This window comes from Lissotriton vulgaris, chromosome 2_1 (assembly GCF_964263255.1).
Source record: "Lissotriton vulgaris chromosome 2_1, aLisVul1.2, whole genome shotgun sequence".
Lineage (NCBI taxonomy): Eukaryota > Metazoa > Chordata > Amphibia > Caudata > Salamandridae > Lissotriton > Lissotriton vulgaris.
This window is the reverse complement of record NC_141687.1, coordinates 1,858,180,085-1,858,203,622: the sequence shown is the minus strand read 5'-3', so window position 1 is coordinate 1,858,203,622 and position 23,538 is coordinate 1,858,180,085. Positions and strand designations below refer to the sequence as shown.

The following is a 23,538-nucleotide window of genomic DNA, read 5'->3' as shown; positions in this document are numbered from 1 at the left end:
ATGTTTCTCTGCTCCTATGGGGAAATTGAAGTTTGTTCAAATGTTTTTTGTTGTTGCTGGTGCTTAGTTTGGTGGGTTCTCTTTGAATTCTATGCTAGTAGAATAGGTTTGTTGACCGTGTTTAAGGGAGTCACAATATAGATGTTGGATATACTTTCAATGGATTAAGGCCTTTACATTTCTCTTGTGATTGCGCCAAGATTTTCAGATAGTCGAGGAACTGAGATGTCTTTTACTTGTCTTATAATTATTGTCATTTTTGATTAGCTTGTATATGAAGCTCAGCATAAAATGTGTAGAAAAGTATTGTGTTTTTTTTGTCGTGCCACGTTTGGCATTTTTTTTAGGCTAATACAGTTTTGGAGGTAGATTTAGATTCTGTTTCTTTCCTTTGTTGTGTGCCAGTTGAGAGGTAAGTTGAGCAAGATCAAGTTGAGAAATCATGCAGCGAATAGATTTATTTTAGTTTTGATGAAAGTGGGGTTTTGCAGATGCCTAAAGAGATATTGAAATCTCATATGAAGAGGTGAGGAGTTCATTGATGTGGTCCAGCAGTGTAGTATAATGTTTTGGTGTGGGAAATGTGTTATTCGAAACTGTGTTATGGTTTTTAATTGGTTTTGTATTTTCCTATACACGTTCAAAGAATTGAGAGTCCATAACTACATTTCATGTGTTACTAGGATTTCAAATGAAGGTGGGACGATGGGGGAGAATCAGGTTTCACTAACAAATAGTATATCTAAATTATCAGATGTTATCAAATATGCAATCTCTCAGGTGTGGGTTTGACAGTTATAGAGTTGATTTACTTACATTTCAGACAAGCATCCTGGAAGGGTACAGTGTGTTGCCTAGGTAGGTTTATTAATTGATTTATACATTTGAGTTGGTCTGGGCATCCTGTCATTGTTTAGGAGTTGGTAGTTTGTTTTTGAATTGTGATCTGTTGTTCCACTGGAATTCTTGAGAGCCTCTCCTATTTAGATAGGTTATCTATTGTTTTCACGCTAACATGATGAAACCCCAAATATGTGTATTTTTGAGGTTGTGTCCAAGGTTTTCTGTTGTAACAATTCGGAGTGTTCTTCAATACGCCTTGGCCACTCTTCTTATGTTTTGCTTGTAATGACAAGGATGTGAATTCTGTAAAATCGCTATTTGCCAAAGACAGGATGCTTCAGAAATCTGTGTCCTGTATAGAAATCCACTGGTCTCATTTAGTGCCACGCAGTGAGGTGACGTACTATGGCAGCATTCTCCTTATATCCTAACTGTGAGAATATCCCTCTTTGATTATCTCAGGGTTTATGTCAGTTTGAATTTTAGCAGGTTTACGAGTTATGCCACATTTCTACCAGATTCAGAACATACCAGAGTTCTAGTTATGTCATATCTTTTGAATTTTGTCAGGCTCTGCTTATAAACGGTCTCCATTAGGGCAGTTTTTTTCATCACATTATGTTGATTTCCCAAATAGTTTATGTAAATGAAGTCAGATTTCATTTGCACCCAATGCCTATGGTTGCTAACTAAGGATCAGCGAGTCTCTCATACTCTTTCCTCCTTCACTTGACCACATTGTGTAATTATTAAGCAAATCATTTAATCGTGCCTTACTTCCCTTCTTTGCCATCATTGTGAGCATATACCAAGCGCTAGATCAATGACTGGTTTGCGTTTCACAACTAGATGAACTCTGCAAGGTCTTGCCAAAGTCAAAATGTTATCATCCTGATTCGTAAACCTGCTTATTCATTTAAGTTTGGGTTACCTGTGCAGAAGTTGGTTTTGAGCTGTTAAGTGGATTTACTGGCATGCAGATGTTGGTGAAAGCACATGTGGACTGGAAGTAGGATTCCCAAGACTGGAATGCCCCATGAGTTTTCTGTACACCCATAAAGTACTTAACTCAGCAACCCCTTTCCAGCTCTTGAAAATGTTGAAAGTGTACTCTTGACAAGGATAGGCTGAAAGCGTTTTCCAGAGTGGGAGAGCCCCCCCCCCCCCTTAAAAAATATGTAGAGTGTAGGGAAAGGAGTTTCTGCATGCTGAAACATATTTTCCCATGGATAAAAACGTTTTAACAAGTGATTTGCATTTGCTCTGCACATTTCCACTGTAAAAAATGTAATTCTCATTAGTTTACCAGAAATATAGTGTCCAGGCATTCTTTGGTAACCTTATGTGAATTCTTTAAAGTCATAAATCTGCACCAGTTGAAGGTCGTAGACTTAGCATGCATTAAACACTTTTGAACTATCTCCCTGCTCCCATTCCCAGTGAAGGTCAATGAGAAGGCCGTCAACAAACAACTGACCAGATTCCTCTAGGAAAACAGCACACTGGACCCGTCCCAGTCCCAATCCGGGTCCCGCAGCAACCACAGCACTGAAACTGTCCTCATCGCCGCCACCAACGACATCAGGACCCTGCTAGACCACGGAGAAACCGCGGCCCTCATCCTCCTAGACCTGTCAGCCGCCTTCGACACTGTCTGCCACCGCACACTACGAACACGCCTCCACGATGCTGGGATCCAAGGGAAGGCCCTGGACTGAACAACCTCCTTCCTCTCTGGCAGAACACAGAGCGTCCACCTCCCCCTCCCCCCCCCCCCCTTTTCAGCTCAGAAGCCACCAAGATCATCTGCGGCATAGCCCAGGGCTCATCCCAACGCTGTTCAACATCAACATGGCACCGCCCGCCCACGTCGCCCGACTGCACGACCTCAACATCATCTCCTACGCCGATGACACCCAGCTGATCCTCTCCCTCACCAAAGACCCCTCACCGCCAAAACCAACCTCCACGAAGGAATGAAGACCATGGCCGAATGGATGAGAAACAGCCGATTGAAGCTGAACTCGGACAAGACGGAGGTCCTCATCCTCGAATCCATGCCCTCGGCCTGGGACGACTCCTGGTGGCCTTTGTGTGCGTGGGTGAGGAGCTTGAAGGTTATCCTCTTGCTAACGGGGAGCCAGTGCAGGTCTCTCAGGTGCAGTGTGATGTGGCTGCGGCGGTGGATGTCGAGGATCAGGCGTGCGGAGGTGTTCTGGATGCGTTGGAGCAGTTTCTGGAGTTTGGCCGAGGCTCCTGCGTAGAGGGCGTTTCCGTAGTCCAATCAGCTGCTGACGAGGGCCTGGGTGACTGTCCTTGTTTCGGTGGGGATCCACTTGTAGATACTGCGGAGCATGCGGAGGGTATTGAACGGCTCCAACCTATTCAGATGCCTCCGCACCCCTTTTGCTTGACATCCCCCGCCGCAGCCACATCACACCTCACCTGAGAGACCTGCACTGGCTCCCTGTTAGCAAGAGGATTACCTTCAAGCTCCTCACCCACGCACACAAAGCACTCCACAACAATGGACCAGCGTACCTCAACAGCCGACTCCGCTTCTACACCCCCACCTGTCAACTCCGCTCAGCCGATCACGCCCTCGCCACTGTCCCCCGTATCCGAAGAGTGACCGCCGGTAGCAGATCATTCTCTCACCTCTCCGCCAAGACATGTAACACTCTACCCATCCGCCTACGGCAGACCCAAGACCTTCTGACCTTCAGAAGACTCCTCAAAACCAGGCTCTTCGAACAGTAGCAGCTCTCCCCCCCCCCCATCCCTCAGCGCCTTGAGATCCTAGCGGGTAAGTAGTGCGCTTTAAAAATACTTGATGGATTGATTTATTAAAGGAGGCCTCCAATAAACAAGCATTGGCACAATCAATATGTTTTACCTATGTGAGTTCTATTGGCTTTGTCATTGTTCTCCTAAAGATGTTGCACAGCATCGCAGGGTGCTTTGCGACATAGCTCAAAGTAAACATAAAAAGGTCTATGGCGGAGCCAGCGTTTACCACTTCATAGCACTTTTTAGGTCGAGCCTGGGTAGCGTATGCGCTGCTCTGCGAGGCATGCTGTATTCAGGTAGGGACTTGATGCTCCTCCCTTATTTTTGGATTGCCTTGTGTCATTGTCCACTGTAAACTGTGGCTGTTCATTGGTCAATAGGCTTAGTAGTCCCTCCTTTGTACAGCCTAGTCTAATTTTGTTACCTCCCATGGCGATACCACCTGTTATGTGTGGTTACTCGGTAGGCTTTAATTACGGCCTCTGGTCACTATTTTCTCAAATAGCTTTGTCCTGCCTGCTGTTGCAGGCTGGGCATGCGCTCTCCCAACACTTTATACAAAATTTTATAGCACGGGCCCGAACACATTTGCAATGCAATAGGTCTCGCATTTGCGAGGGTTTAAGCTATTGGCATTGTAAATTACAATGCCTTTTATTTTTCTGTTTTAAAAACCACACCTAAATAAAAAGCATTGTCATTTGCAGTGCCAATAGCTCAATTCTCGTAAATGTGAGACATTTTGCATTGCAAATGCCTGTTTTTGTTCACTTTAAGCCATGTTGTGAAGCAGCCAAGGCTGCTTTACAACAATAAAATAACATAAACAAGGCCAAATAGCTCTGCACAACAAAATGTTATATTCTGTTCTATCTATTGTCTTACTCGTATCTCAAAATCATTACTGCTTCTCTTATTTTTTCATTCCTCATATAAGTAGTGAGCACGCAGAAAGATGACCACAACCTACTACTATTAATGTAATCTTGCAAAAAGAAGCATGAGTAAATATATGAATAGTTTTCCTTGAGCATATGATTGATCCCAATAGGCAACACTAATCACTTAATTAATTAACAACTTACCTTAGTTACTGGAGCAGTGTGTGTTGTAAAGTGCTTCAACACCTCGTCAGGGGCAATACGCGCTATATAATTATATTATGATACAACTAACCAGAGTGGAAAACAAGACATCAATGTTTTTTACCATTTGTGTGAAATTTACTAGTGATCCACAAGGTGGCAGTCATGGCTCACTTTTCAGATGAACTGCACCCCGCAGTCTGAAGTATTACGCAAAACAAAGAGCGGCAATGTCAATATTTGGCTGCCAATGTTGTCAAAGGTAGTAAGCAGCATAGATGCATCACCATAGGCGTGTGTTAAATATAATGGTGGAAGGTACACTCCAAAATATTTAACAATGAAGTACGCTCCCTGTTTGCTCGGTTTCAGTAGAAAGCATACGAGTTAACATACACTGCATTATAAGCGGGGCTGAACGATAGGGATAGCAGAGACATGCACGCAAAGAGTATATATTGGAAAGTAAATAAAGGGAGACTGCAGTGTAAGGACACTGCTCACGGGAAACAGTACTTGGGACAGGCTCTGCGGCAACAGAAGACTCGACTCCAAGCCCAGGAGAAGACTAAGGTGAGCAGGAGGTGCTGACCAATGAAACCAGAGAGACGTGGGAGTTACTTTAAAGCCAGCTTATGGTTAGTAATGCCACGTGGAAGCCAACTAATGAAAAAGGAAGATAAGTGATTGGTGTGCTCTATGCCCCTTTTTAAGAGTTTTGTTTTTATGATAGAAGAGATTTCGAAAACACAGCGCAAGCCTACTGTAATATAGGTCTTTCCCCCCCCAAATTACTGTTATTATCTTTTGTTTTTATTTTTTAACTTGAAAATTAACAATCCATTCTTCAGCATGTATTTGTCTATACTCGATGAGCATTCTTGGTTCCCTGATAAAACGTCAGGCCTTTCACTTTAAAAGGGAATTCCTATGCAAGCCGTATCCTCCCGCCTCCCCGCTGACCCTCCCTCCCGGCTCCTACTTATGATGCCCCCTCAGCGACCGCGCAGCGGACGCGCGCAGCGGGAGCGCCGACTGAGCGCCGAAGGTGCGCTTAAGGTAAGCCCGTCTGCGCCCGTCCGCGCCTTGACCGCGCCCAGTGCCAGAACCCCTGGCCCCCGCCGCCACCAGCCCACCCGCCGGACCTACGACGCCACCGAACTCAACGCCCTCAACGCCGGCCGACTCCCGGGCTGCTACCGAGCCAACCCGAGACGCACCCACGGACCCTTCTGCTGCAACGCCTGCAAGTTCACCTGCATCCGGACCTGCATCACTCCAGCAGTGCTCAAGACCTCGACGAGCAACAGCAGCGACCACCTGAAGTGCATCCTGCTCAACACCCGCTCCGTTCACAGACATGCCATCGAGCTCTGGAACCTGCTCGACACAACGTCACCAGACGTCGCCTTCCTCACGGAAACCTGGATGAACGCCTCCTCAGCGCCCGACATAGCCATCGCCATCGCCATCCCAGACGGCTACAAGATCATCAGGAGGGACCGCATCAACCACACCGGAGGAGGCATCGCCATCGTCCACAAGAACACCATCCGCATCACGACCAACACCGACGACACCCTCGCAACCGCCGAGCACCTGCACTTTCAGGTCCACATCAACCCCAAGACCACCCTCATAGACAAATCATCTACAGACACCCGGGACAACGCACACAATTCAGCGAAGACATCGCCGACTTCATCAGCCCGCACGCCCTCTGCTCCGCCGACTACATCCTCCTCGGGGACCTCAACTTCCACATGGAGAACAACAACGACTGCAACACCACCACCCTGCTGGACAACCTCGGAAACCTGGGTCTCAAGCAACTGGTGACCACCCCCACCCACTACGCCGGACACACACTCGACCCCGTCTTCTCATCCAGCAAGGACATCGCCTTCAGCCACGCCACCGGACTCCACTGGACGGACCACAGCTGCGTCCACTTCAGCTTCGCAAGGACCACGATCCACCACCACCAGCAACAGGCTGCACGCAGGAGCTGGAACAAGATCACAGCCGACCAGCTCGCGTCCTCCCTGAGCATGAACCCTCCCACCAGCACAACGAACCCTAGCCAGGCGGCCACCAACCTCACGAAGTGGATCAGCGACTGCGCAGACGAGCTCGCCCCCCTGAGGACCCCGCCCAGCAGACCCGGTAGCAAGAAAGCCCCATGGTTCACGGACGAACTCAAGAGCTCCAAGAAGAACTGCCGAGCCCTCGAGAGAACCTGGCACAGAGACCCAACACCAGACAACATGACTGCCCTCAAGCTCGCCACCCGAAAACACCACCAACTCATCCGCGCCACCAAGAAAACTGCATTCAAGGAACGACTGGACAACAACGCACACAACAGCAAAGAACTCTTCAACATCGTCAAAGAGCTCTCCAACCCCAACGCCGGAAACAACGACATCACCCCTTCGCAAGACCTTTGCAACTCCCTCGCCTCCCACTTCTACAACAAGATCGCGGACATACACAACAGCTTCAGCACTCAACCGACGAACACCACGACCGAACCACCGCCCCCCACCACCACCCTCCGCGCCTGGACTCCGATCAGCACCGAAGACACTGTCCGCACGATGAACTCCATCCACTCCGGATCTCCGACCGACCCCTGCCCTCACCACGTCTTCAACAAGGCCGACGCTGTCATCGCACCCCACCTGCGGGACATCATCACCACATCCTTCGACACCGCTACCTTCCCAGAGAGCTGGAAGCACGCCAAACTCAGCGCTCTACTCAAGAAGCCATCGGCTGACCCCACCGACCTCAAAAACTACCGCCCCATCTCGCTGCTCCCGTTTCCTCCAAAAGTCATCGAGAAGACCGTCAACAAGCAGCTGGCCGCCTTCCTCGAGACGAACGGATCCCTCGACCCCTCGCAGTCTGGCTTCCGGGCCAACCACAGCACCGAGACCGCCCTGATCGCAGTCACCGATGACATCCGAGCTCTGCTCGACAACGGAGAAACAGCGGCCCTCATCCTCCTAGACCTCTCCGCGGCCTTCGACACTGTCTGCCATCGTACCCTAGTACAACGCCTCAGCGACGTCGGAGTCCAGGAGAAGGCACTGGAGTGGATCATCTCCTTCCTCGCCGGAAGGACAGAGAGTCCGCCTCCCTCCGTTCAGATCTGAAGCCACCGAAGTCATCTGCGGCGTCCCTCAAGGCTCCTCGCTCAGTCCGACCCTCTTCAACATCTACATGAGCCCCCTCGCAGACATCGCACGCCAGCACAACCTCAACATCATCTCCTACGCCGACGACACCCAGCTGATCCTCTCCCTTACCAACGACCCCGCCACCGCCAGAGCCAACCTTCACGAAGGGATGAAAGAGGTAGCCGAATGAATGAAGAACAGCCGCCTGAACCTGAACTCAGATAAGACGGAAGTCCTCATCTTAGGATCCTCACCCGCCGCTTGGGACGACTCCTGGTGGACCCCCGCCCTAGGTAGCGCACCCAAACCAACAGACCACGCACGCAACCTGGGCTTCATCCTGGACTCCTCCCTCTCCATGACCAGACAAGTCAACGCCTTCTCCTCGTCGTGCTTCAACATCCTGCGCATGCTACGTAAGATCTTCCGGTGGATCCCCACCGAGACCAGGAAGACGGTCACCCAGGCCCTCCTCACCAGCTGTCTGGACTACGGCAACACCCTCTACGCCGGAACCACCGCCAAACTCCAGAAGAGACTCCAGCGGATCCAGAACGCCTCAGCACGACTCATCCTGGACATCCCCCGCCGCAGCCACATCTCCGGACACCTGAGAGACCTGCCCTGGCTCCCGGTCAACAAGAGAATCACCTTCCGTCTCCTCACCCACTCACACAAAGCCCTACACAGCCAAGGCCCAGGATACCTCAACAGCCGCCTCAACTTCTACGCTCCCAAACGCCAGCTTCGATCGACCAGCCACGCCCTCCCCGCCGTCCCCCGCATCCGTAGAGCCACCGCAGGGGGACGGTCCTTCTCCTACCTCGCCGCCAAGACATGGAACTCCCTCCCCACCCACCTCCGCCTCACCCAGGACCACCTCGCCTTTAGGAAGCAACTCAAGACCTGGCTGTTCGAGCAGTAGCAGATCCCCCTCCCCCAGCGCCTTGAGACCCACTGGGTAGGTAGTGCGCTATATAAATGCGATGATTGATTGATTGATTGATTATATTGCCTACAGATGGGGGCCATCCTTTCTGCCTTCTGTTTACTTAACTTGGCAGGGTCGGAAAGGCCCTGTTTGAAGTGCAAAGTCTTGGGCATACCCGAGGGAGCAAAAAAGGAGGGCAGAGCGCAGGTGTGAGCAAATGGGGTGTATATATGGTGTGGTCGTGCGACCTCACCGTGTAATCACTTATCAACTCCTTTCGGACCAGAGCGTTTTGTTTGTTAAACCCTCTAGCTCAGAGGTCTTCAAACTTTTGTCGGCCGAGCCCCCCCCATCTAAACCTTTTTACACATCGAGCCCCCCTCACCGCCACCACCACCTGACAAAAAAGTTCTGGAAGCTGGTACTCTGCATCATTGATTGCCATTCCCTCCTGCAGAGCCCAGAGTGAGCGGGTGGGTTGAGTGCATAGTGATCAGTGTGAGTACATTGTGATTCCTGTGTGTGCATGGCGAGTGTGAAAGTGAAGGGCGGGTATGAGGAGTGAGTTGTCTGAATGCAGGGTGCATTTCCAGACACAGTTGGGGTAACTCAGCATGTCATTGAGGCCTGGCATAGGGTTTCAGATATTAGTTAAACTATTGTTTTTATGGCATTATTCAGGGCCAAGGGGTCGAGGGTGGAGGAAATAAATATTGTGCTCATCCTGCAACAAACTTCCAGTCTTGCGATTAGGCATGCCAGCTCATTATAGTGATGTCCCAGACGGTACAAAAGTAAGCAGTCCACTAAAGCTTATTTTCAGCACTTATCTGTGCATACTTGGAACAGCAAAAATAAATAGAAAACATTTTTAATTGAGTTCTAAGGCTGCCTGAATGATCTATGACTTATAAATAAAAGGAACAAAGTTTGAAACATCACATTACAAATGAATACATACTATTTTATGTATAACCCTATTTAGTGTCATGACAAGACCTTTGCAGGCTCTTTAAAAAACACATGGCTGGCATTTTATTTTGCTAACCCTGCTTCATATTCCCTGTTCATGAAATGCATTCTCACATTAAGGCAGTAAAATGTAAAGATAGGCAGAGTGGGGGCACAGGGGGTACTTGAACTAGAAAACCAACAGCCTCTGTAATCAGATTACAAAGGTATGTAAATATGCACGGCCCCCCCCCCGCATATTGTGTCAGCCTGGACTGATTTTGGAGCTGCCAGCCGCACCTGACTACTTCACAGGTCTTTAAAAGACCATTTACGCATTAAAGAGAGGCTTTGTTGTTTTGTCACCCCTTCTTAGAGCCCCTGCATTTCCACTCCTCATTTGCTGGAAGAATTAGGCTCCCCACCCGAAATTGTTGCACCTCTGGCCTTTAAGACCTGTGACCCCAGACACTCTCAGCCGGGCCCTAGGCAGCTGGAGCTGCAGCAGCCTGGCTGAGACACACGGCTGACTCGCGCCTGGAATCAACAAAAAAAGATGAAGGTGGGGTGAAGTGCACGCCCCCCCTCCCCCTGAAGGGATGCTGCGCCCCCACAGGGGGGCGCGCCCCACAGTTTGAAGACCGCTGCTCTAGCTCAACCCTGGATAGCTGTGGTTCAGAACAGCAAGACTTGCACAAAGAAAGAAGTATAAAGCATTTAAACAGCACCAAAAGAATTGAAGAAATGACTGAGACACCCAAGTAACCCAAAACCAATTATAAAAAAAGTAGATTGTAATTTTAGACGCCACAATGAAAAAGATCCACTGGATGGATCCGGAGATATAGATTTTATTTACAAGGCACAGTAAACATGCACGTTTTACTCAACCATGAACAAGCATTAGCAAATTCAACAAATTTGACAGAAACCTTTTGAGCATGAGGCATTTTGGGGGACCATCAAGGTCCTCCGAAACAGTTACATCAGCCAGTGAAGCAGTCTTCAGTGTGTTCCAGTCACTTCTATTCTTTGCTGAAGGTTTGTATGGAGTGGTCCTGATGCAAGGAATACAAGATGCTGAAGATGCTCAAGGATGCTGCGGATGCGAAGCAGACAACAGTGGTCTTCCTGTAGCTACTCCTCAATCCACTGAGGGGTTGAGGTGGTCCTGGCCACAGGGTCCCCCAAAGTCCTCTTGGTTCTGGCAGAAATCCAATCGGCTAGTATCATGGTCACAGCCAGATCCTTCCCTAGGTGAAATTAGTCTTCTGGGTGACCAAGACTCAGATGCAACTTTGAGCATCAGTTCCAGGTCTTTGGTGCTGCACAGTGGCGGATGGCGGTGTTGGGAAGATTCTGCGCTACCAGCTTGCCTTAGCAGTTTTGTTCAGCTGTTTTGGACCCGTGTTGCGAGCAGGTCGTCAGCCAATTGACCCTCGGATTCTCTTGCTTGGGCTGGGCTCTAAAAAGGATTCCACCACAAGCACAGTCCCATCTCCTTTGCTAGCCACCAGGTTCAGCAGGTGAAGTCCACGCCAGTGCAGCCTCTCTTTGCCGAGTCCTTGGTTTAGCAGGTCTGTCCTTTTTCGGTTCTTCTTCCAGACTAGTTCTGATCTGAGTGCCAGGGGTGCCCTTTATACTCTAAAAATGCCCTCAGGGTAGGATGCTGATGGTAGCCAATGGGCTACCAGGTCCCCTCCCTCCTGATTACCACTTCCTGTGAAGTGGGGCATCTGGCTATCCCAGGATGCCCCATTCCGCACACTTCCAACAAGGCAGAAATCCTCTCTTGGCGTCCAAAGTTCCCTAGCCCAACCCCCAGATGTGGCTACCAAGGTGCTACATTCCCCTGAAAAAACAGTTTTGCAACTTGTTTCCCCATGGCCGACTATAGTGCCAGCCTATCTAATTAAACAATGGAGCAGATCCTTTCCCAATTGTTAACAATTTGCTCTCTCTTCAAAGGCAGCCTGCCACTTGAAGCTCTCCTTTTGGGCCAACACCCTTGTGGCTTCCTGCAGGAGAGCGGTAACATCGCTTGCCAATCCAGGCATCTATTTTCTCCTTTCTCGGTAGCCATTAGCTAGTCTCTCCAGTAGGGCAATGAATGTTCTCTTGGACAGGCTTGTTGTGCAACCGTTAAGGGAACAGGAGATTAATGGCAAAAAAGTGGCAACTTTACAAAAGTTGCACATTTCAACATGTTATGATAATTTTGACTTTAGAATCAAAGCTGGGCTTAATGTAACGAGTTATTTGATACCTTGGATTATCAACAGATGGACAGATGTGATTGAGTAGCTGGGAATACATGTCTCATCTTCGAGGAATGACTTGTATCACTTGAATTACAGTAGGTTTTTATCCAATTGTAGAAAGATTTTGACACTTGGTGCCATTTATTTGTGTCCGTAATTAGGCAGATTAATAAAATCAAAGTGTTGACATTACTTCAATGCCCATTTCTTTTTCAGAATCTCCCATGCTATTTAGACGCAAAATGTTAAAAATGTCAGTGGGATAATCACATGATATACATGGGGCTTTAAGCGGCCTATATTAGCTAGAAAAAAACATTGCTTTCCATTGGAGAGGGGAAGATGAACGCGTCGAGAATTAGAGCTATATTAGCTTCCACCTCTGTCCCATGTATTACAGTTGATTATTCTTCTGGAAATGAACACTCTAATCAGCACTAGTTCCTTACATGCAATGATGCGGAAATATGGAATGCATGGCTTTGCGTATATATTCTCCAGCTCTACAAAATGCTAGTGATAGTTGTGGATAGGAAGGACTGAGACAGCCGAAATTAATGTCTGCCACTTTGGTACAACCCTCGGCTCTCAGAAAATGTGTTGTATACAATGTCAGAGGGAGCAGAAAGGGCCTGTGGGAACTTAATCCACGGTGAAGCAAAGGTGAGATCGTGTAATTCCAAGAAATCTGACAAAAAGGTGATCTCTCATGGCCAGGCAGTTTCTCCAAGTATCAGAAATTTCAGAACCGGAATCACAAAATCATACTAAATTGAAAGCTGCTTGGGAATTCGTGTTGGGGTATTTTAGGGTATTGGATCTTTGAAGATAAATGGGGCTTAATGAAAGGCAAATCAATTTGCCAGTTAGCTCTAACCTTCTCCAAACCCAGAACTTCTCCACTTATAATTCGTGCTTTGCCACAATTAATACATTTTCTCAGACTATACCATTACATGCACAAGTTTACTCACTGAGATTGGTAATTGGAAACACATTTTATTGGACTAGAACACTATTATACCGTTTTTAATAGATTGGGGCTTAACGCCTGATGTGTAGTAGATCCATACCCCTGCATTGCAATGTTAGGCAGACAATGGAAATCCTTAGTAGGAGATAAAATGGATTAACTTGCATTTTGCTTCCTTACTGGCTAGATCTTTAATAGCATGGACATGGAAATCCTTAGAAAGCACTACAGGTGAAGATAGGATCATGCAATTAAAAACGTCTCTATCACTAGAAGAATTATATCAAGAAGAGAAACTATTTCAGAATACATTTAACAGGAGATTGAGCCAGCACTTGGGAGTCAATCAAACAGGATTTATAAAGCACTGCTATTCACCTGGGAGGGTATCCAAGTGCTCAGAGACAAGCTGCTAAGCTGCAGTCAGTTGAACAACCAGGTCTTGAGTTTCCCTCTCAATGCCTGAAGAGAAGATGAAGTGGAGGGGAAGGCTGTTCCACGCTGCGAGGTAGGAGAAGGAGCGCCCTCCACTGTTGCTTATGTAAATGCGAGGTGTGTGAGAGAGAGGGAGGCAGAGCGCAGGTATCTGGAGATGGAAGCTCAGCCGATGGTTGATGTACTCTGGCCCTTGATTGTGCAGGGCTTTGTAAGTGTGGGGAAGTATCTTGAATTGGTATCTCTTGTGCACGGGGAACCAGTGGAGTTTCTTTAGGTGAGGGGTGATGTCAGTCTGTTTGGGGAGGTCGGGGATGAGTCTGGCTGCTGTGTGCGCCTTAGTTGAAGCGGCTGGTGACAAGGGCTTGAGTGACTGTGCATCTGGTATGATTGGGAGCCATCTGAAGATCTTACGGAGCATGTAAAACGTGAGGAAGCAGGCAGAAGAGACTGCGTTGATGTTTTTTTTCATGGTAAGTTTGTTGTCCAGGATGATGCCACGTTTCGGGGCGTGGCTTGTGGAAGTGTTTGAGAGTCTCAGTTTTGTGGGCCACTAGGAGTCCTTTCAGGGGGAGGTGTTGTTCTCGAAGATCAGTACTTCTGTGTTGAGTTTGAGGCAGTTGCTTTACATCTTGTTGGTGACACTGTTGTTGCATGTGCAGAACTAGGCCCTAGAGGTTGAGGTGGGTTGTCGTCTGCTTAGGAGATGATGTTCTGTCCATGGGCTCTGACCATGTTTTGCCGGGGGCGGGGGGAGGGGTTGGTTGGTCGGTCATGTAGGCGTTGACCAGGTTTGGTGCTGAGGGATTAACCTTGGGGGACGTCGCAGATTATGTTTTTGGGTTCCGAGGTGGTAGATGGATTCTCTGGGTTCTTCTGGTGGGGAAGTATGCGATCCAGTTGAGGGAGTCCTTTTGGATTTCAATCTGATGAAGCTGCTTAACCAGGGTGTTGTGGATCATGGTGTTGAAGGCTGCTGACAGGTCGGGGAGGATCAGTGTGGCTGTTTCTCGCCGGTCGAGTAGGGTTTAAGGAAGAGTGGCTCAGAGCTACACACTGGTAGCTAACTCACCCAATTTACCTGAAAATGTTTCCCTATTTTTATTCTTTTGCACTGATTACGACTTGGTTGTGTTTTCTGGTGGTTGGAAGTATAAATTGTGTGGTGTTTACCGCATCTGATAATTACCAGGTTAGTTATATAAATCGGTTGTTAAATTTCAGAAGGCCAAACCTACTGGAATTTCACAGATGAAAAGTGAACAGTATTTACCATACCACGTGGATTTTGGTGCACTAAGAACCAAAATCCCCATGTAATTCCCTTGAAACTCGTGATAGGTGCTACTTATCACTTTCAACAGTTACCCCAAGGTACCGTTATTTATCTTCTTCAATAAAAATCACCAGGATTCCAGCAAATTCTTATTCAGAGCCATAGAAGCAATTTCTTCTCTTAGTGATGTATAATATATGCATGATTCATATCCCAAAATAAAAAGGGATGAATGGCTGCATGTGTTGGCACAGTAAGAACCTAACATATTTTCCCGCGGGCATTAGATAGAAGTGAAACAAAAGCTGTATTTCCTCTGAAAGTCAACAAATGCGCCTACATAGATTTAAAAGAAACAAAGAGCAATGGCTATCCTCGATGAGATTAGATGAATATAAAAGGCTAAATTGCACAGACAGCCAAAAGAAGGCATCACAGACTTTGTACAGAGAACCAATGCCTCCATTAAATTGATGCAAGGCCACTGGAATTATACGGTAGAGGAGGACCAAATTATGCCGCAGGTTTGACTAAATTATGCGTCAGTAAAAGCCAAATTATGTGTAAGGCTCCCTGTTTTCTGTTTTTACTGATTTTTACAGATAAATACAGACAGACTACATTTATTTTTTTGTCTGTATATATTTTTAAAATGAGGATAAAAAATGAAATTGGGTTGCTTTTTGAGTAATTCTAAATACTGTCTGCCATGACAATAGCTTTGTGAATTGATAGGTGAGGTGGTTAAAAAAGAAAGTAATTTCAGTAAAGAGGCTTTAACACCAGTAGATATGCACAAGGTTGATGCTGAAATGTGCATATGTTCATATAAGTGCATTGATTTATCTTCTGCAGGTGTTCATATCACTGAAATTTGGCAGGCATTCAAGCATGAGTGAATATTTATCGGTTAAATAGACGTGGAAATATATAATTTTAGCTTCATTTTTCCACAAAACCCAAAATAAATATGGATAAATACAGATAAAATTAGCCTAAAATAAATATCGATAAATATAGACGGAAGTGTCATAATAAATACCATACAACCGGGAGCCCTAATTATGTGGCATAATGCGGCACATTTTGTGATAGTATTACTTCATTATTTGTCATGCGGCACATCTTGTCATAGCATTACTTCATTATTTTGTCATTGTTTTACTCCTGGTAACACTGTCTGGAACGAGAGGTCACCTAAGTAGTACCAATTTAACAACCAATTACAGCAATAAGCTACAGAAAGATGGGCAGTCAACTTTTGTTCAAAGCCTTCTAGTGCGCAGGAACCGGAGTCGGATATTTTTTGTAACTTTTGATCTGTTTGAGCTAGAGACAATTTTTTTGGTTAAAATCTGCAGATTATGCAGCAGGTTGTGTGGCAAATGCAGCAAATCCATAATCATGCAAAAAGTGCAACGGCCGCAGAAATTCATAATTCCAGTGGACCTGCTAATAATCTATAATCTCATTGTATGCCCAAGAAGTTCTGCCGTATTCCTCAGAAGTGGCATGATATTCCAAAAGTCTGCTAGTATATTCCGTGAATGTGACATTGCAAACAAAATATCGTTAGGTGTCTGCTTGGAGTGTTCCATCGTATGTGAAACAGTGCAAACATAAGCTGCATTCAGTTTTGACTGTGCCTAATGCTGGAGATGTATTTATTTCTTCATACAGGAACGGGAAGTAAAAGCTGCTGCAGACAGTGTCTTATCTGAAGTACTGAAAAAACAAGGAGACACTAAAAGGATGATCTCTGTGCTGCGTGCCTTGGAAAAGCTCCGAAAGCTAAGAAAAGAAGCTGCAGCCCGAAAAGGTAAAGGGGCGCTCAGCTAGGTGCGTGCTGAATGCTTCAGGTACCTGATTAGTGAACTTCTCCAGACTTACAGCAGACTAACTGCTAACAGGATTGTTCCTTTAAATTATAGCTTCTCCAAGTAGCATCCAATGTACATATATCTTTTCGAACCTTCCTCCTATTTGTTGGTTTTGTAGGTGGAGCGACAAAGCAGTTGCTCTCTTTAAGTTAGGCATACATATTGTTTTTGCAATCATCACGGTGATCAAGTGACTGGGGTTTTCAGTGGGTTTTTAAGGTTCGTGCAACTTTCAGTGTCTTTTTGTGGGTCTGCTGTGAGGTTCAGGAAAAGCTGGATGTCTGTGTCACAGAGGATTGCAAGCTTCAAGAACATATTGGGGCATTTACCTTAATGGTTACTTTAAGAACGCCAGATTTCGGAACCTTATTGGGCTTCCTGCTATGGTCTTGGGTGCACTGGTGGAGTAGTAGTATATGTCAACTTTTCCAGATTACTTTGTAATGTTATCTTCCTCTGCTCTCTGTTATTTTCAATTGGTTTGTTCCTGTATAATGCTTAAGACTTTCTTTTAATATTTTCAAATTGTCGAAAATATCAATGTTGATATAAGAATGTAAAGGTAAAAATATATTCATACTGGTCTCATCTTGTGGTCTGCCATTCTGGATTTTAACACATAGATGCTCTAAGCGGTCTCGTTGGAAAGACGTATTGGAACATGCTGAAAGCATGCCTAGGAATGGACTCCTCCCATTGCTTACCATTGGCTTTGTGTTCTTTAAAATTCGTTTTTTTATATTTGCTTGCATTTTATGCGCTGGCCTTATATATTTTTTTAGCCTGCTCAGCATGTCTTTGACCCTCCCATAGAGCAAAGCCTGTTTTCTGCCTCTTTGATTGGCTCCTTCTGTAGTTCTGAGTGCTCACTTTTCAGGTACTCTTTTGTTCTTTTTTGTAAAGCACTCCTAGAGAGCATGTTTTCAGCTGTCTTCCTGGTGTGCTTCTCTGCCCACCCCTAGTGCTCCACGTTCGTCTGAGGCCCATGTGCTTCTCTTCCCACCCACCCCTACCCCACCAAGCGCTCTGTATCCTCTTCCCCCCACCGAGTGCTCCATGGTAATTTCTCTCCTGCACAGTGGTCCACATTGTCCTCTCTTGTGTGCTACTCTTCCCCACCATCCAGCGCCTCAAGTTGACCTCTCTCACCAGTGCTCTTCTTTCTCCACCTATCCTCCATGTTGCTTTGTCCCCTGTCCCCATCCCACTTGTTTTTTGTGTGTTTTTTTTAAGCACAGTTGGGCATTTTTAAAATTATTATTTAAGAAGTGCTTTTGGCACTACTTTTTATATACCAAAACATTCCGGATTGATATATTTAGAGAAAATGCCATCTTTTGGTAGGGGCGTAAATGATGCAACAGTTGCATCATAACTCTATTTTAAAAAGTTTTTATTTACCAGTTCACCTCAGATTGGTAAAAAAAAAAAAGGCTTACCTCTTTTTTTTTTTTAGGCATGCATGTTGGTGCATAACCTACAAAATGACACTGCTGTACAGTTTGGCTACATTTTGGCAAAACCAATAAAGTGCATATGCGAAACATATTGGGTTATTCCATGCTTGTTCTTCCTTCCTAACAGATGTGATTTGTGTGTAGTTCCAGTTTGAGATCACTCTTGCAACAATATCCATTAGAAACTAAGATCTTGCTGTTGAAATATAGATCTCTTTTGTTGTTGATAGCCCTGAATGTAACAAATGAAGAATGGGGTTTGATTACTATGGTACCAGTTCATGTAGCTAAGCGGGCAAGTTGCTCCAGTTTACTTGATTGATCTAGTATATGGAGTCTTTCTCCTGGAGGAGGATATTCCAGCAATCCGGAGAGATCGAGACATCCAGACTGGAGGAGGCATCGCCATCATCCACAGGGACACCATCCACATCACGACCAACACCGACGACACCCTGACTACCGCCGAACACCTACACTTCCAGATCCGCACCGACCCGAAGACCACCCTCAGAGGCACCCTGATCTACCGACCCCCGGGACCACGCACACAATTCAGCGAGGACATCGCCGACTTTGTCAGCCCGCATGCCCTCCCCTCCGCTGACTACATCCTCCTGGGGGACATCAACTTCCACCTGGAGAACAACAACGACCGCAACACCATCACCCTGCTCGACAACCTCGCCAACCTCGGACTCAAGCAGCTGGTGTCCACCCCCACCCACCTCGCCGGACACACACTCGACGCCGTCTTCTCATCCAGCAAAGACATCGCCTTCAGCCACGCCACTAGACTCCACTGGACGGACCACAGCTGCGTCCACTTCACCTTCAGAAGAACGACGATCCACCACCACCAGCAACAGGTTGCTCGAAGAAGCTGGAACAAGATCACAGCCGACCAGCTCGCCGCTTCCCTGAGCCAGCACCCTCCCGCCAGCTCAGCGAACCCCAGCCAGGCCGCCGACAACCTCACAAAGTGGATCAGCAACTGCGCGGACAAACTCGTCCCACTGAGGACCCCGCCCAGCAGACCCGGCAGCAAGAAGGCCCCATGGTTCACCGACGAACTCAAGAGCTCCAAGAAGAACTGCCGAGCCCTCGAGAAAGCCTGGAGAAGGGAACCAACACCGGACAACATGACCACCCTCAAGCTTGCCACCCGGAAGCACCACCAACTGATCCGCGCCACCAAGAAAACTGCATTCAAGGACCGGCTGGACAACAACGCACACAACTGCAAGGAACTCTTCAACATCGTGAAAGAGCTCTCCAACCCCAACGCCGGAAACAACGACATCACCCCATCGCAAGACCTCTGCAACTCCCTCGCCTCCTACTTCCACAACAAGATCGCGGACATACACAACAGCTTCAGCACTCAACCGACGCACGCCACGACCGAACTACCGCCCCCCACCACCACCCTCCGCGCCTGGACTCCGATCAGCACCGAAGACACTGTCCGCACGATTAACTCCATCCACTCCGGATCTCCGACCGACCCCTGCCCTCACCACGTCTTCAACAAGGCCGACGCTGTCATCGCACCCCACCTGCCGGACATCATCAACACCTCCTTCGACACCGCCACCTTCCCAGAGAGCTGGAAGCACGCCGAACTCCGCGCTCTACTAAAGAAACCAACAGCAAACCCCACCGAACTCAAGAATTACCGCCCCATCTCGCTCTTCCCGTTTCCAGCCAAAGTCATCGAGAAGACCGTCAACAAACAGCTGGCCGCCTTCCTCGAGACGAATGGATCCCTCGACCCCTCACAGTCTGGCTTCCGAGCCAACCACAGCACCGAGACCGGCCTCATCGCTGCCACCGATGACATCCGAGCCCTGATGGACAACGGAGAAACAGCGGCCCTCATCCTCCTAGACCTCTCCGCGGCATTCGACACTGTCTGCCACCGCACCCTAGTGCAGCGCCTCAGCAACGTCGGAATCCAGGAGAAGGCACTGGAATGGATCATCTCCTTCCTCGACGGAAGAACACAGAGTCCGTCTACCACCGTACAAGTCAGAGGCCACCGAAGTCATCTGCGGCGTCCCTCAAGGATCCTAGCTGAGCCCCACTCTCTTCAACGTCTACATGAGCCCCCTCGCGGCCATCGCACGCCAACACAACCTCAACATCATCTCCTACGCTGACGACACCCAGCTGATCCTCTCCCTGACCAACGACCCCGCCGCCGCCAGAGCCAACCTTCACGAAGGGATGAAAGACATAGCCGAGTGGATGACGACCAGCCGCCTGAAACTGAACTCAGACAAGACGGAAGTCCTCATCCTGGGCTCCTCGCCCTCCGCCTGGGACGACTCCTGGTGGCCCCCCGCCCTGGGCACCGCACCCAAACCGACAGACCACGCACGCAACCTGGGCTTCATCCTGGACTCCTCCCTCTCCATGACCAGACAAGTCAACGCCGTCTCCTCGTCGTGCTTCAACATCCTGCGCATGCTACGGAAGATCTTCCGGTGGATCCCCACCGAGATCAGGAAGACGGTCACCCAGGCCCTCGTCACCAGCCGACTGGACTACGGCAACGCCCTCTACGCCGGAACCACTGCCAAGCTCCAGAAGAGACTCCAGCGGATCCAGAACACCTCAGCCAGACTCATTCTCGACATCCCACGACACAGCCACATCTCCGGACATCTGAGAGACCTGCATTGGCTCCCCGTCAACAAAAGAATCACCTTCCGTCTCCTCACCCACGCACACAAAGCCCTACACGATCAAGGCCCGAGCTACCTCAACAACCGCATCAACTTCTACGCTCCCAAACGCCATCTCCGATCAGCCAGTCACGCCCTCGCCGCCGTCCCCCGCATCCGAAGAACGACAACAGGAGGAAGGTCCTTCTCCTACCTGGCCGCCAAGACCTGGAACTCCCTCCCGACCTGCGCCTGACCCAAGACCACCTCTCCTTCAGGAAGAAGCTCAAGACCTGGCTGTTCGAGCAGTAGCAGCACAAACCCCCCCCCCCCTCCCACAAGCACCTTGAGACCCTCCGGGTAAGTAGTGCGCTCTATAAATGTCTTTGATTGATTGATTGATTGATATTTAGCCCTGGTGTCCGGCAACCCCGTCTGCTCCCATCCATTCGCCCCATGCGCCAGGCTCCCTGGTCCTTTTTCCTCTCAGACGTATACAAGGGAAGTGCTACTGCAAGTCAGCTCCTCAGGTAGGCATGCGTTCTGTAATCGTAGAATTCTTTGTGAGGGTGCAACGATTTTTCACTGTAGTAAGTGAAATTTTAGCTGTTGGTTGGAGCAAATATTGTCTGCCGACAAGCTACGGTCGCTCTCTGATTCTTAGTCCATTATATTGCAATGCACTCTGATCCAATATTGTTCACTTAATAAGCATAGTGAGTTTTAGAAAAATGTTAGAATTACATACTCCTCCCCTAGTACTTGTAAAGGAAACCTGGGCTGATGAGACTTCAGACCTGGATCTTGCCACAGCTTTGCCAGCTGGATATGCTATCTTTTAAATTAGACCGGGCTGGTAAATGCATGAAGGCCAAATGGTAGTATATCGCAACTCTTTGGAGATAACCTGTTAACCTTCCAGCTTAGCCGACAGTGAGGCTCTTTCTTTCAAATGTAAATTGACCAAAAACTCATGTTTTATGGTCCCTTGATTTATTAGATCCGGGCCCCAAAACATATATTTTTAGATGCTTTAAGCAATTTTATAGAGTTAAGTGCACAATATCCTAATTACACTTTATTAGGCGATTTTAATTTACACCTGGAAGACCCCAACAATAAAGATTCAGCACTTTTACTTGATAATTTGAGTTGTTTTAACATAAATCAATTGGTGAACACCGGTACACACATAGCAGGACACACTTCAGATGGTGTTTTTTTAGGAACTCTGATCTCGGGCTGGAAGCTGTATTACCCATAACCTGGTCAGATCCCAAGGTAATCTGCTTTAGCCTTACCATTCCATCTCATAAATCTATAGCTAACATAATAGGGCAGGGCAAAAAAAGACTCGGGCCTGGAACAGAATTAGTAAGTTGGACTTGTCAGCCAGTCTAGAAGATATACAGCTGCTGCTTGCAGAGGACCCCAGTGCCGCTGCAGCAAACTTTACAGAGTGGATAAATGAGGCAGTTCCTAAGTTGGCACCTCTAATGTATGTAAAAACTCGTAGAAATAGACGCACTGCACTGAGGATTTCGCCCTAACTTAATGCCTTGAAGAAAAAAAATGCCATAGTTAAGAGAAAGTCTGGAGAGCAAATTATTGTGAAGTGGAAAGATGTAGATATATTCAGCGATATAAAAAACGTATTACTGTGGAGAAAGCAAATCATTATACCGAAAAAATCAATTTGACCAATAATTTCTTGAGAGAGCTTTTTAAGACCGTTTAGGGCCCTCTCTAGCCCTTCCCAATGCCATTCTTCCCAGCCAGACGTTTTGTGTTAAGCTGGCGTAATTTTTCAAAAGGCAGTATTTGCTGAATTTGATTCTACCCTATCTTTTATGGATCCAAGCCCAGAGCTTGTTTACTCAAGCCTTAATGATAGTGAGCTCCATAATTTTCCACCTTTGACTATTGCCCAGGTGCTCGAGTTAACCGGTCACACTAAATCAGAAGCCCCATCAGACCCCTGTACACCCAAAATATTACATGACATAGCTGATAAGATAGCCACGGTTCTTACCACTTTCTTAAACGTTATTAGTGTAGGTTTCTTCCCCACAGATTGGGAAAAAAAGCCTAAATTCTTCCTTTGCTGAAAATACCCTCACATAACTCCTAAGGAAAAGAAAAATGATCGACCCATTTCACGTCTGCCATTTCTGGCGAAGGTGCTTGAGAAGCCTCTTAACAGTACTCTCTCAGAGTACCAAGAGAATTAGTTTTTAGATGAGGCACAGTTTGGCTTTAGGTCAAACTATAGAACAGTCAGCTCTGTTCGTAGTTTCCGATGAGATTAGACATATCATGGACAATGGAGTGAGCACTGCGTGGTCCTTTTGGATCTTAACGCAGCCTTCAACACCATGAGCCATGTGGTCTTGCTATAAGATCTAGCAGATATTGTGATTGCTGTATTGGCCCATGCTCTTTACTCTTAATTTTTAATAAATAGCAGGCTGTGACCCTTGAAGAATATAACTCTAAATACTTTTCTCTGCCTTGTGGTGTCCCCCAAGGGACATCACTAAGCCCAACACTTTTTAATATTTATGTGGCCCTTTTGCTAAGAAAATGGGTTACTCTGGAATTGCCACAGTATCTTATGCTGAAGACACTTAATGTTGACGAGGTGGCAGACAGTTTCAGCAGATCTACGTGTGCATTTGTCAGCTTGATGAGAGGCAATTTTCTCAAGTTGAATTCAGAAAAAAACTGAGGTTCTTGTTTTTGGAAGGGACACATCTTTGTGGAATCAATCTTAATGGCCTCAGACTTTGGGCCTTACCCCTT

General features: G+C 47.4%; 1 protein-coding gene across 1 annotated transcript in view; it reads left to right on the top strand.

The window, feature by feature from the left end:
- The window catches only part of PDCD7 (programmed cell death 7), a 132,914-nt gene that overhangs the window by 4,746 nt on the left and 104,630 nt on the right, over window positions 1-23,538 (top strand). The window contains exon 2 of the mRNA XM_086958042.1: window positions 16,411-16,549. Coding sequence (XP_086814168.1) covers window positions 16,411-16,549 — 139 coding nt within the window. The remainder of the gene's footprint in view (window positions 1-16,410; window positions 16,550-23,538) is intronic.